General features: G+C 38.1%; 2 protein-coding genes across 2 annotated transcripts in view; both read left to right on the forward strand.

The window, feature by feature from the left end:
* Window positions 1-14,238, forward strand: part of LOC107044017 (RNA polymerase II elongation factor Ell) — a 135,326-nt gene that overhangs the window by 24,744 nt on the left and 96,344 nt on the right. The gene's annotated exons all lie outside the window — the stretch shown is intronic.
* On the forward strand, window positions 3,989-5,530 carry LOC107044021. Its single transcript, XM_015265751.1, has 4 exons — window positions 3,989-4,027; window positions 4,111-4,363; window positions 4,455-5,230; window positions 5,369-5,530. The coding sequence occupies exons 2-4, from the start codon at window positions 4,215-4,217 to the stop codon at window positions 5,476-5,478; spliced, it is 1,035 nt and encodes a 344-aa protein (XP_015121237.1). The 5' UTR covers window positions 3,989-4,027; window positions 4,111-4,214; the 3' UTR covers window positions 5,479-5,530.

Here is a 14,238-nt window from a genome sequence, read left to right on the forward strand (position 1 = left end):
TTACGACGGAAAGCTCGACTACCACGTCCTGATCCTAGTTCCTTCACTGCATGTACTACAAAACAGAACCCCTTTTTCAAGGAATTGTGTGATTTTCTGATCAAGTGTGATATAGCCCCCGAAAAACTCACTTTGGAAATATGNTTGAAAATTGTATTTTGTAATTATTATAATTAATTTTTTTCAATTAAAAATACTTTACGTTTTTTGAACTACATATTTAATGAATATAATTAATTTTTTTTTTCAGAAGTTCCGCATAATTTTTAAATCACACTTTTTTATAATTATTTTTTTAAATAAAACTGATCTTTTTTCTTCAATGCGGACAGCAGGCTGCGCCGCCCTCGTGAGTAACCGCCTGCTTTCCGCACTAATTGCGTAATGNTATTTATCAAAGGGATCTGGTATAACTGATGGGAATAAAATGGGGGATGTAGTCATTCCGAAAATCGATTCTACAACACCCCGTGCGTCAACCGGCATTTGGCACACGTTGTGCATTGCAGAAATCACCATCACTCGTGTGTCAATGAGCATTTTAATGAGCACGTTTAGACGCTCATCGTTTAAAATACTATTTCACTATTTCCTTCAACTTCTTTATGAATGTGCGTCTCAGTGCGTGGGTTAGCAATTATGTCTGTGTGCTGGCGTCTTCAGGTTACTTGAACCTGATCAGATTCTCAGCAAAAAAGATTCAGCAGTTCTTCCGGTATTTCAATACATTTTTATTTGTCGAAAATTCGCATTTTTAACTCATTGTTTTTCGAAAAATCATCAATTCGTTGACCAAAATGATGAATTGAAGAGCGATTGGTGTGAACCCTAATGGGTTGCACCAACTCCGCTCTTTGTACTCAGATTTCTCCATTCCTGTTTTCCTTCAATTTCTAACAGCAAATCGATGAAAAAGTTCTATGAAATCTACCGCAGTTTTCAGTCCGTTTTCAATTGTTTCAAATGTACCTTGAATTTGTTCACGTACTGAAGAGAATGTCAAATAAAGCCAGTCTCGCGTAACCCCCATTTGAAGAGAAATAAGAACTGATGCCGAGGGCAAGAGTTAATGTTAATCAACGGTGGCGGAATATTTCACAACAGCTTCAAATTCCACCGAACCACTATGAGGTGGTGGGTGCGCAGCTGATATGTTTGAAATGTTGGGCGCGTCCTACTCTGACATTAACGAGTGTTGAACGTCACGAAAATTCACGGGGACATCTCGCAGCCTTACGACGGAAAGCTCGACTACCACGTCCTGATCCTAGTTCCTTCGCTGCATGTACTACAAAACAGAACCCCTTTTTCAAGGAATTGTGTGATTTTCTGATCAAGTGTGATATAGCCCCCGAAAAACTCACTATGGAAATATGTCAGCAGTTCCTGACAAAATGGACCCAAGAAGCAGTGCCAGATCCATCGACTATTCGCAAAACCTACGTGGACATTTCATTTGATGACACCATTCGGAAAATTCGAGGAGAAATTGGTGATAATCCGATTTGGATTTGCGTGGACGAGACGACGGATGCGGTAGGTCGATATGTAGCCCATGCGATCGTCATACCATTACTCATTGGTCAGCCAGGTACTCCATGATTGATACACTGTCAGAAACTACCTAGGACAAATAACGTTACGATCTCACAGTTCATCAGGGACTCATTAGAAATTTTGCGGCCTGAGGGAATTCATCGAGACCGCATATTGGTTCTAGTAACAGACGCAGCTCGCTACATGAAGCTTTCGGGGAGAATATTGCAAGAGGAATATCCAAAAATGCTACATATTACTTGTATCATCCACGCGTTCCACCGATTAGCGTTGGAGGTTCGAAGCTGCTTTGAGAATGCTGATAATGTGATTGCAGATACGAAGGCTGTGTTCTTGAAAGCCCCTCGAAGAGTTGAACTATTTGAACAGCTTGCTCCTGGTGTTGCACTACCTCCAGAAGCAGTGATCACTCGGTGGTGTACTTGGATAAATGCAGCAATTTATTACAGTCATCATTTTCACAATGTTCGAGAAGTGATACGTAATCTGGTCCTGATACTCAGACTATTCGAAGAGTTCAAAGAAATTTCGAAAAACCCGGCCTACAGGATGATTTCACCATGATTCGAGAGAACTTCGAATGCATATGTGAAGCTAGTGTGAGACTACAATCTTTGAGCCTCCGTCTCCAGGACTCAATGCAAATAGTCCGAACTGTGGTCAATGCAGTGTTCAGCGCTGCTGAAATTCCTGCAACGATCAAAAATAAGATGAGGGCTGTTATTAGCGTCAATTCAGGATTTTGCAAGATGGCCACAATTGATCGAGACATGCGTCAGAACATTTTTCCTCTTCCTAATGCTCCTCTGTGGACGCTCGATGATGTACGTCGCATGGAGTATGCACTGATCAATTCTGCTGAGGTGGAAAGAAGTTTCTCTCACTACAAAGCTCTCCTCCGCGAAAATCTACACAGTTTCACATTTGAAAATCTCCGAAAGTACATTATAGTCAACTGCAATGCATAAATATCCCTCTCATTCCATCTTCATTCTCACGGGACGTCTATAGCCACATATCTCTACTGGGTACCAGAGTCTTCCCAGGCGGAAGCCGAGCCCAGATACCTGGATTTACTGTATTGATGAGAATGATTCAATCTCTTCCATAATTTCCTCTATTCACTTGATTCACTCAATCCAGAATGGCAGAATTCAATGAGCCAGTTTCTTCATTTTTGTTAAATATCTGTTTATCTCAGTAGAGTGCGATTATAACGAGTGAAAATAATATTTAGAAAAAATATGCGAGTAAGCTCAGTACAATGTATTAACGTACCTCAAACACTCAAAGATTATATACAACTCAGATGTTTGTCAGAGAAAAATGAGAATGAAAGAAAAAGAATATGAAAGAAGGTTCATAGTCAAGAATAAAGAAAAAAAAACTGTATGTATTCCTGCATTGTTTATTTCTGCATTTATATTTATATTCCCGAACTTCGCTCATTCGACTCAACTTTGCAAATTCATGAATTGGTATATATTTTATGATTCGTTCCAACTACAATTCTTCCTCAACATGTTCACACCGGTGAGTACTGATTCCAGGAAAACAAAAAAAAAGTGGATTATAGAAAAAAGAGTAATCGAAAACTGTCATACAGTTTCATCAATCATACGGTTGGATCGAACTGATTGCGAGTTAACCAAATTTCGCAAATTGAGTCACGAAGCTGTATCGATTGATAACCGCTTTTATATTCTCCTGATTAGTACCATAATCATGAAATGGGCATTAGTTTTGTGGATGGATAAAACGATCAGTATATTACCAATATCGGCAATTAGGAGAGAGAATAATAGGGTCATTGTGCTTGCTCAATTCGACGATGGACTATATTATAAGGCAAAAGTTCTGGCTGAAAGCAGTAAGTAAATTATAATCGTATTCATTCCATTAATCTTATCTCAATTTATGTTTTTTTTTTCGTTGGTAGATGACATAGAACAATTGAACGGTTTGCACGTGGAAAGAACTGGTGTTATTGATTTTTCTCAATCCCAATTGCCCAATTCCCTGAACCCAATGAACGATCAACCCTCTGAGCATGAAAGAGTCGTGAGTTCTTCACCTGAGACATCTTCACATATCACCCAGTCGACGAAGGACATCTCCAATCCACATTGTACCGACAGAGTTACTCCACTGCACTCAAAAAACCGTGCAACTTCGGAACATTTCTCTCCACGTAAAACGCCGGCCGCTACTTCTGTACCTCACTCTACGAGGCCAGAAAACAATAAATTAATTTCTAACGACACGACAGCAAGCACTCTAACACGTCAAGTGAATAAAAAAGGCAAGGAGTTCCCATTGCATAAATCTAAATTCATTCTGCCCCGAGTTCACGACGACCCACTAATGACTCAACTGTCGGTGACCCTGAAGTTGAGATTCTCGCCGTTATTGCACGTAAAAAGAGTGTTGAACGAAATCAACCCGAGCCTCATATATCCAAAACTTCCCAGTCAGTATTAAAAAGAACTCCAAGATGGAAGAAAAACAATGAATTATTTTATGATGATAATTTATATTATCTCTAAATTTCAGAAGCCGACAGTAGTTCCCCCACGATTCTGGCAACAAAGTGCACTATCCACTAATATTAAACCCTTTCTATACACGTTTCACCCCCGCACATCTGGACTTCACAAATGGAAAATAATCCGCGCACTGAAACTCGCAAAACCACCGAAAATTCACATGTGCAGCTTGGAGCTTCGTCTGAATGCTCTGTTGCAGACGTGCCACGTAAAATTCTCGCTTCAAGTTGCCCAGAATTCACAATGTCTTCAAATTTCAGGTTTGTATTCACGGGAATTCATCAATTTCTGATGGAGATAGTCACTTCTCACTTCGATTATTATGATTATTCTTATTCTTATATTTTCCAGGGAAAGTGGTAAAAGTAGTGATATAACTTGTGCAAAGCACAGTACTACAACTCGAGTATCACAAAAGACCTCATCGCCCTTGAAATCTCACCCGCGTCAGTGTTCTTCAGTAGTTTCAGTACATTCTCCTCGTAGGGATAGGACAATACAGAAAAAGTCGGTGGGAACAGCCCCAATCATCACGAGGTCTCCCATAGATCATTCAACTGCATTCAATGAGCAGCGTGGTGATATTTTCCTGTTCCACCCACGATCCTCGTCCACATCCAACACTGCAAGAGCTCAAAAATTGAGATCAATCTTGATTATGAATTCCGGGAAAGATGTGAGTGAAGATAATGACAGGTCTAAGAATTGTGAAACTCATAATGAATCCAGTCGCTCCGCATTCCGGGGAGTCTTCAATTCGGAAGCGCCCTCTACTTCTCGAGCTACAAAACCTCCATCTGAGCGAAATGCAACGGAATCGAAAAGGTCGTCAAATGGCCGGGATTTGGATACTTATGCCGGTAGCAATTGTTCCGATAGCGACGCAGGTTCTTCTGTAGACTGGACGACGAGCGGAAGGAATCGAGTTGAGCTCATTGCCGGAACTTCCGTTTATGTTGATCGCGCTGAATTGCGAGACATGAAAGATCGCTGGTTGAAGAAACCTAAAGAGCTTGTTCGCTGGCTCCTCAAACACATGATTGGTAAAAAAAAATTGCTGAAGATGACAAGGACAGGGTCTAGGAATCGGGAAGCAATTCCAAGGACAATTTTGCGAGTGATAAAAAGTAAATAAAGATGTACTTTCGGTTTGAAATGAATAAAAAATCATGAATTCAATTTTTTTCAGAGTTCATGCGTAAAGAAGTCCCGCGTCAGCTGATTCTATCGACTTTCGATNAAATCATGAATTCAATTTTTTTCAGAGTTCATGCGTAAAGAAGTCCCGCGTCAGCTGGTTCTATCGACTTTCGATTATAATGAATGCATTACAAAATTTTGTGACAATTTGCGGCAATCGGAGAAAAAACGTTAAATCGTGCTTCATGTTTTCCTTTCTCCTGTAAATTCCTGTAGTTTTTTTTTTTAAATAAAGATTTCATGATAGTAAAATTTATCTAGATGAATTGGAAGCAATTTAATAAAATTTGGATAATTCTGAAATTCCGGAAAAATACATGTGGAGTTGATGGTAGTATATTCGGTAGGAATCGTACTGCTTGCACTTCATTCGATTGGCCCTGGTGTACTTTGGATGCTTCTTGTAAAGCTGAGTCTTATTCATTCATTCCTCGTCCCGACATGCCCTTGCGCCCTTGATATCATGAGACCTTCATAACACGTCAGACATTTCATTCAACTATCGATACTCCCTAAGACCAGGTAAGCACTGGTAGTAATTCACCAGTGGGCCAGACTCCTTTAAGGTTTGTGACATCCCGGATAAGCTGATACCAAGCTCTTTAGCATGGTTGGTATGGCACCTGGTATATTGGGTGATAAATAGAGGTATCCAAATGGTATAGGGGATGAATAATCTATCATCAGGGACAGAGTGTTCTTCAATCACCGGCGTGATTTTGCCATGGAGATTTCGGCGGATAGCTGTTACCACTCTTCAGCCTTTCTGAGAGAATTCTCCCGATGAGACTTTGGAGGATAATGCAAATAATCTCTTCAGTATCTTCAGCACGATTCTCCCGCGGCGACTTTAAAGCTCCCGTAGGATAATTCTCGCTAGAATTGTCAACAAGAATCTATCTGGGACACTCAGAAGGACACTTAGAAGGATTTTTGCCAGCATTCCCAACAGGATTCCACCTGGGACACTCAGAAGGACACCTAGAAGGATTTTTCCCAGCAGTCCTAACAGGATTCTACCTAGGACACTCAGAAGGACATTAAGAAGAATTTTTCCCATCAGTTCCAACAGGATTATATCTCGGACACTCAGGAGGACATCTAGAAGGATTTTTCCCAGCAGTTCCAACAGGAATCTACCAAGAACACTCGGAAGGACACCTAGAAGGATTTTTCCCAACAGTCCCAACAGGATTATACCTAGGACACTCAGAAGGACACCTAGAAGGATTTGTCCCATCAGTTCCAACAGGATTATACCTAGGACACTCAGAAGGACACCTAGAAGGATCTTTCCCAGCAGTCCCAACAGGAATCTACCAAGAACACTCGGAAGTACACCTAGAAGGATTTTTCCCAACAGTCCCTACAGGATTCTACGTAGGACACTCGGAACGACACCTAGAAGGATTTTTGCCAGCAGTCCCAACAGGATTCCACCTGGGACACTCAGAAGGACATTTAGAAGGATTTTCCCCAGCAGTCCCAACAGGAATCTACCAAGGACACTCGGAAGGACACCCAGAAGGATTTTTCCCAGCAGTCTCAACAGGATTCTACCTAGGACACTCAGAAGGACATTAAGAAGGATTTTTCCCATCAGTTCCAACAGGATTCTACCTAGGACACTCAGAAAGACACTAAGAAGAATTTTTCCCATCAGTTTCAACAGGATTCTACCTAGGACACTCAGAAGGACACCTAAGAGGCTTTTTCCCAGCAGTCCCAACAGGTGTCCACCTAGGACACATTCCAGGATGGCTATAGTTATCCTCTCCAGCATCTCCAATAAAATAAATTCACCTAGGGTGAATCTAAGAGGCTGTGGAGTATATTGCCGGAAAAATTATCTGAATATAGTGTGGCAATGTACACTATTTTCACACAATTTTCCCGTCATTTAGGACAGGGATTCTATTTATCAATTCGATTCTATAATTATGGATCATCCCATTCCCCCCCTCTTTACACCCGAATAAAATCTCAAGTGTTTGAAAAAAAAAAAGAAGAAAAAACATCAATTTCAGAAAATTAAATCAAACGCAACCTCCAATTTTCTGACATTCCAGTTGTTTTGTTTTTTTTTCATTGTTCGATTCAGGCACGGCACCCCCATGATTTTAGCGACACGAACTTCCGGGCCCTGGTGATTATAATCCTCACCTTCGGCTCGGATTATGAAGCCACATTCGCCAGATAATACTTTTATCGCCTAATGACATAATCTACTATTTCGTCATTGAGGCCCGATAAGTGCCAATTACGGGTCTATTTTCAAACCGATAGATGGTGATTATCTGTACTGTTCCGTTAAATGAGGACTAGTCCCGATAAATTCACTTACCAGGCCTAGTCCCGATAAAGCCGCTGCGTGAAGTGAGTTGATTTGGTTGTCGCTCATGAGACCGCATGTACCCCAGGAGCACGATTTCGATTTCGAAATTGTGTGGATTTTACATAGAATACAATGTAGAATACGCCAGGGGTTGCGCCCCTGCCCGACCCCCTTTTCGGGCCTTCATGACAAAAAATAGCATATGTCATTCGGCCGATAGCGTTGGTTTGCGAGTCGTGTGAGTTTGCAACACTCCTCTCAAACCGCCACTTATCGACCTTATGACATATACTACAACAATACTGACAATATACTATTAAGAGAAATTTAAGACACATTCGAATTTTGCAAAAATTATAATAGAAATTAACCGAACGAATATGAATATTTTAAGCTATGATTAAAATAATTTGAACCATGATATCCAAAAACATGTCCGGAATTCACAGTTTCGAAAAATACGAAAGTTTGAAAATCATTTTATAAATCAAAACCACGATTATTATTATTGCCTTCATCTTCGAACTCGGTGAAAGGGATATCGAAACAATTTTTTTTCAAGTCAGCATTCAATGAATTCAAAACATTTTTTTAAAGTTATCGTGCGACAATCGATTGTAGAAAAAATGGAAAATTCGAAAAATTAATATAGGAATTGAATTGTTATGAATTTTTATGGATATTAGGACTCAACAATATCTACATGTGAAAAAAAAAGATTGAATTCCATCGATTTATTAATAAACAACTAAAGAAAAACTTGGTCACGTACATATACACATACACACATACATACGGGCTCAATCTAAAAATTTCACTTTAGAACTTTCTGGAATAATGGGTTGATCTAATACAAAAAATCCAAAACTTAATTTTGAACGATTACAAATAAGCTTCCATTCGGAAGCAATAACCCCACATCAATCAAACAGAAAAAAAATACCAGTGAAAATATTACATTTAGGCCCATCGTTCAATGAAGAGTTTTTCGACCGAAATACTCCCGATGTTTCCCAATAAATTCAATAAAAATATTACTCAACACCTCGAAAAGCATCATGGCGGAGTAATCTGAAGTTGCATTCTCTCGTGGAATTCAGATGTTTAAACTGAGGGTTATCTATCGGAAAAAGGTTATCCACTAACAGTATATTATGTCATTAGGCGATAAAAGTATTATCTGGCGAATGTGGCTTTATTATCCGAGCCGAAGGCGAGGATTATAATCACATTCGCCAGAAAATGCTTTTATCGCCGTGTGATATACGCTATTTTATGTCGTTGGGCCCGAAAACCGCGATCTAATCGAGCGAAGCGAGGTTAGAATCGCGGTTTATCGGGCCTAATGACATAAAAAAACAAACCGACCATCGAGGTGAAAAAATTAAAATTGCATATTGAAGTGAATCATTCTTTTTTTTTGCTATGAAAGCTTCAACCAATAAAGATAGGATTAAGTTTGTGAAGAAGTGATAAAACGAGATGAGTTTGATTGACTCGTGGTTGTGTTTACGTATGAAAAAAGTTGGGAAAATGTTACAAAGAAGTTACACTGTTAAAAAAATCTAACTGAATTTTCCAGAAAATGACACTGAATTCAATTTAACGGAAAAAAGTCTATGAAACTTCAAGTTTCCCTGAAAATTCAAGGAAATATCTGATTTTTCGGTGGAAGAACCATGAAGATTCCGGAATTTCCATGAATTTTCAATGTAAACATGATAATACAATAAGAAAATGCTCTGAAGTTTAAAAAAATTGAAAATTCAAGGATATTTTTGCTTGAATTTTCCCAATTTCCGTTAATTTTCATGGAATAATTTAACTAAAATTTAAAATTTCCACGAATTTTCCCCGAAAACCACGAATTTTCAATGGTAAAATTCCCTGGAATTTCAATGAAACCGTCACTTGTTTCATTTTCAAGACTAAAGCCTGGAAACTTCAGTGAACTTTTTTTAACAGTGTAGGAAACGGCCATAGGAATGCACGATTTATTCATTTATTGTTTTCTAATTCTTTTGAAAAGGGAAAAAAATCTTTCAAATAAAAGGACTTTTTTTTTAACATGACACAATCAGAAAATAAAAATCAGGAAGCTAAACTCTTTCGTCTTGCTCTGATTCAACAATGAATACTTCTTCAGTAGGGCCGGAGGCTTTATTTAATAAAAATTCTGGTAACAAATTGCCAAACTACTACACTATTAAAAATTTCTGTCTGAATTTTCCTTGCCAAATTCCGCAAATTTTTATCGTGTTCCAATTCTACTGAAATTTCAGGAAATCGTATCATTGAAAGTTCAGAATTTCGTGGAAAAATCAAACAGAACTGTAAATTTCCGTTCCATTTTTCCTGAAAATGAATAGAAAACCAGAAAATTCTGATAAATATATTCTTGAATTTTCAGGACAATGACACTGAATGTGACTTAGGGGGAAAAATCATAAAATTTCAGATTTCACTGAAAATTCAATGCAATTTGAAACTGAGAATTCATGTTAGATAGGAAATTCAAATAAATTAAGGAATTCTCGTCTTTATGCCCCTTAAAATTCTGGAATTTTACTGAATTTTCAGTGAAACCTTAAATTTTATAATTTTTTTCCCCTAAATCGCAGTTAGTGTCACTGTCCTGAAAAATGGAAGTCAACTGGCCATGAAATTTCATTTTTTTTCTAACAGTGGATACATTGATCGCTTAGCAATTTTATTACCAGACCTTTTACTGAATGAAGTCTCCGGTCTTATTCATCAGAGTTCGAAGGACTCGCTCGAGGACTTAATGGGGGCTTCTTGACGGAGATTACAGAATATGTGAGCGAACAGGTCTCATCATCTTCGTCCAGGAACATCAGCTCATTCTCGAGGATGCATAGCGCATGGAGAAACATGCTGAAGGTCAAATACCCTGTTTGGGGGTAGGAATATAATTTTTCTTACTGATCTTCACTTTTCCTCGTACGGGGATTGGTATTGGTCCTTCCCCAAACTCGTAAAAGTGAAAATCACTACGGACAAATATCGTTCACGGCTAGTGCCATGGGGTTTTTTTACTCGCGTGGTTAGCCAGTCCTCGCCTTCGGCTCAAATGCAAACTCCACGTGAGTAAAAAACCCCATGGCACTCGCCCTGGAATATACAATTTCGTCATATCTGCACGGAACGTTCGATTGTTCTCCCCAAATGACAGTAGGAAAGTGACTTCTTTCATTTCTCGAATTTCTGTTGTTTTCGATGATCCTTTTTTTACATAACCCACGTTCTTCCCTGAATTTACGAAGAAAAATCGAACTATACCATGCTGTTAAGATGAAAAATAGTATGTGCACCTAGAAAGGAAAACAGGATATCAAACCCTGCATGCTTACCGCCCTCGGCTTCGCCTCGGACAGTAATCCACATGCGGGTTGGAATGCCCTGTTTTCCTCCCTTGGTGCACAATCTACTATTTTCATCCGGGTGGTTGGTTTCCATTGTATACTTTCACAATACTGCTTGCTTCAAATGATGTTTAACATGTTTGTCGTTGAAAATGGATGAACATGAATGATGAGACCTTGAAATGGCAATATTTGATAAGTACAGTGCTCCCATTGTGCATACACTCATGGACACTATATAGATAGAGCTGCAAACAGCCCCCGAAAAAGGCTTTAGAAAATGAGAAAACCATCGTTAACATATGGCTAATTGTTTTTTTAATCGATAGATATTAACACGTAGATCAAATTTTCCTGATGGCTTTTTGCATTCTGAGTGGGGCGCATACAGGAAAAATACGAAAAAAAAACCCTGATAAGCTCTTCTTGGCAAATTATGAGAAAATGGTAAATTTTTAAATTTTTTGGAAAATATTTTCTTCAAGGACTCAATGAGTTTTACTTTTTTTGTCTTATGTGGTTTCTCGATTAATCACGTCCTAAGCTAGTAATTTCAATTAGTTTATAAACGTTATTAAAAAATGGAAGTACTAGTGGCTTTTTTTCTCATCGATCGATAGTTTCTAACAATTAGATGAAATTTTGTAAATGGTTTTCATGTTTTTGGATGATGCATTCATAAAAGAATGATAATAAAGGACGAAAACCTTCTATGATAACTGTGGTGCGTCAGTAGCGCTTCAGTCGGCAGAGTGGAGATAAGGCAAATCCACGTTAATGTCAAGGAGTGGCGGAGGAGGCGATTCCATTCATTAGATCAGAGAAATTATTCTTCAACATTTCTTCAGAAAAATTGTTCATGAACATTTCATGCATCAATTTTTTAAAAACTTGGTCTTCTTTGGGTTTTCGTATTTTTTTACTGTTTGTTTATTCTCGATATATTGAGAATTTGAGGTATTCCGTGCCCAATGAGTCAACGGCTGACCCTCACCCTCTTGAAAATTGATGGCGATTTTTTCTACAATTGGGGGGCTTGAAAAACTATCTCTCAAATTCTTTAAAAAAAATTTGACAGTCCAGTTCGGAGACATTTTTTTTTGTTCAAATTGTTCGTTTTTTTACAATAACTCGAGTTCTACTCATCCGATTTCGATTTATTAGGGATCAAAATTTTCCATTTTTCACCATCTATAAGATTTTTTTTGTCCAAATTTTTTCCAATCTCTAGATGCTTGAAATAACGAATTTTCTAAAAAAAAAGTTGAAAATCTTGAATTTGGCTAATTATGTCACGGTTGATTTTTTTTTTTTTTTTTCAGTAATTCCTATGTGACGTATTGTCATTAATACGTCGGTTATTTGTTGAATACAATGTGACGTATTATGAATAATACGTTACATTAAATTTATAATGTGGGACGATGAGAAAAGAAATATGATTTCTTTCTCATCGTGCAGGAGCAGAGCTCAGCACTCTCACAGTGCCATCTGAGTCCAGCTTCTCGGTAAAGAAGCTGTTTGACTGTTCTAGTTGTGTGTCAATGATGACACTTAATGTCTTAGTTAAGGGTTATTGTCTTAGTGTTTCGGGACCGTGAGACTGCTTGCTCTGCAATTTTAGGTCTTGAGCGTTTTACAAAGACTGCAAGGGCAGAGTACGATCAGGAGCAGAGTCGAGCGGACCTCTAGCTGAGGCCTTCAGCCAACCAACCGAGTCGAAGTCCCTAGTCGAGTCTTAATAACGTGGTATACCAACCCATAATAAACCGAGTCGTGTATTTTAAACAAACAACAGATAATATACCATCCTTTTACCGACTAAATACGCGAGTATTTATTTGGAACTTCACCAAGTAATATCCTCGATACCTGTCCTAACATCCCTACGAATGAGCGAATCCCCCATGGAGTTATCGCAGAAGTTAGCTGAGGATTAAGTGACCACATCAAAGGATTACAGTGCAGGAATACGTGAAAAGGTGTAGTGTTAAAGGGGATTCCACGCACTGAAAGTAATAGCCGATGGAAAAGGACTCTACCATTCACTGAGTTTTATCTCCGGGTAAAACTCATACCGTCACATCTATAATCAAAACAAAAATTTTGGGCCGTCATACATGTTGGGTTTCGTCTTAAATCTATTTAATTTTTACTTTTTTATTCTCAAAATTCCGTGAATTCGGTCAAAATACCCCAAATTGTGATTGGTTGACTTAGATTATAAACAGTATGAAGTAAATTTAAATATATACCTATATATTACATATTTTTTCGATACATAATTAAAGTAGTTTTAAGGTGTTTTCACCAATTTTTCGCAATTTTAAAAAGAAAAAATTCAAAAAAAATTGATCCTTGATGGAACCCAACATGTATGACGGCTCAAAATTTTCGTTTTCATTATAAGAATTTCTGAAAAAAAAAATTGAAATAATCGGCCGTGACGTAATTGGCAAAATTCAAGTTTTTCAACTTTTTTTCGAAAATTCGTTATTTCGAGCATCTAAAGATTAGAATTTTTTTTTTAAAACAGTCTTATAGGTGGAACAATGGGAAATTTTGCCCCCTAATAAATCGAAATCGGATGAGTAGAACTCAAGTTATCGTAAAAAAACGGGACAATTTGAAAAAAATCATATTTCCGAACTGGGCTGTCGAAAAAATTTGAGAAATAGTTTTTCAAGCCCCGTAATCGTAGAAAAAATCGCCATCAATTTTCAAGAGGGTGAGGGTTAACCGTTGACTCATTTAGCATGGAATACCTCATATACAAAAATTTCAATGTAAATGTTAAAAACTAAAAAAAAAGAAAAAACAAAAAATGTAGAACTCATTTTTTTTTTTTTTATGCTTATTTTATATCGCTTCGAGTCTGATGAGACTATATGGCGATTGATCAAGACTTTAAAAATGGTTAGATCTCACCATTCTACCCGGCCAGGAATCGAACCTGGAACCTATCCGTTGTGAGGCAACGGCCTTAACCACTACGCCAGGCCACCGGGGGTGATGTAGAACTCATTGAGAGCTTCGAAAAAGCATTCTCTCCAAAATTGTAAAAAGTTACCATTTCTTCACAATTTGCGAAAAAGGCCTTTTCAAGGGCTTTTTTATTGTTTTTCTGATATGCGCCCCGTTTGAAAAGCAAAAAACCATTAGGAAAGTTCGATTTACGTGTCAATATCTATCGATTAAAAAAAAAAAAAAAAAAAAA

Source organism: Diachasma alloeum, unplaced genomic scaffold (genome assembly GCF_001412515.2).
Source record: "Diachasma alloeum isolate Michigan unplaced genomic scaffold, Dall2.0 Dall_scaffold_00661, whole genome shotgun sequence".
NCBI classification, from domain to species: Eukaryota; Metazoa; Arthropoda; class Insecta; order Hymenoptera; family Braconidae; genus Diachasma; species Diachasma alloeum.

Excerpts from the sequence above, each read along its gene's own strand:
- LOC107044021 (XM_015265751.1), top strand. The coding sequence starts at position 4,215 with ATGGAAAATAATCCGCGCACTGAAACTCGCAAAACCACCGAAAATTCA. Across the intron at positions 4,364-4,454 it reads ACAATGTCTTCAAATTTCAG|GGAAAGTGGTAAAAGTAGTG; the intron begins GTTTGTATTCAC and ends TATATTTTCCAG. Across the intron at positions 5,231-5,368 it reads AATTTTGCGAGTGATAAAAA|AGTTCATGCGTAAAGAAGTC; the intron begins GTAAATAAAGAT and ends AATTTTTTTCAG.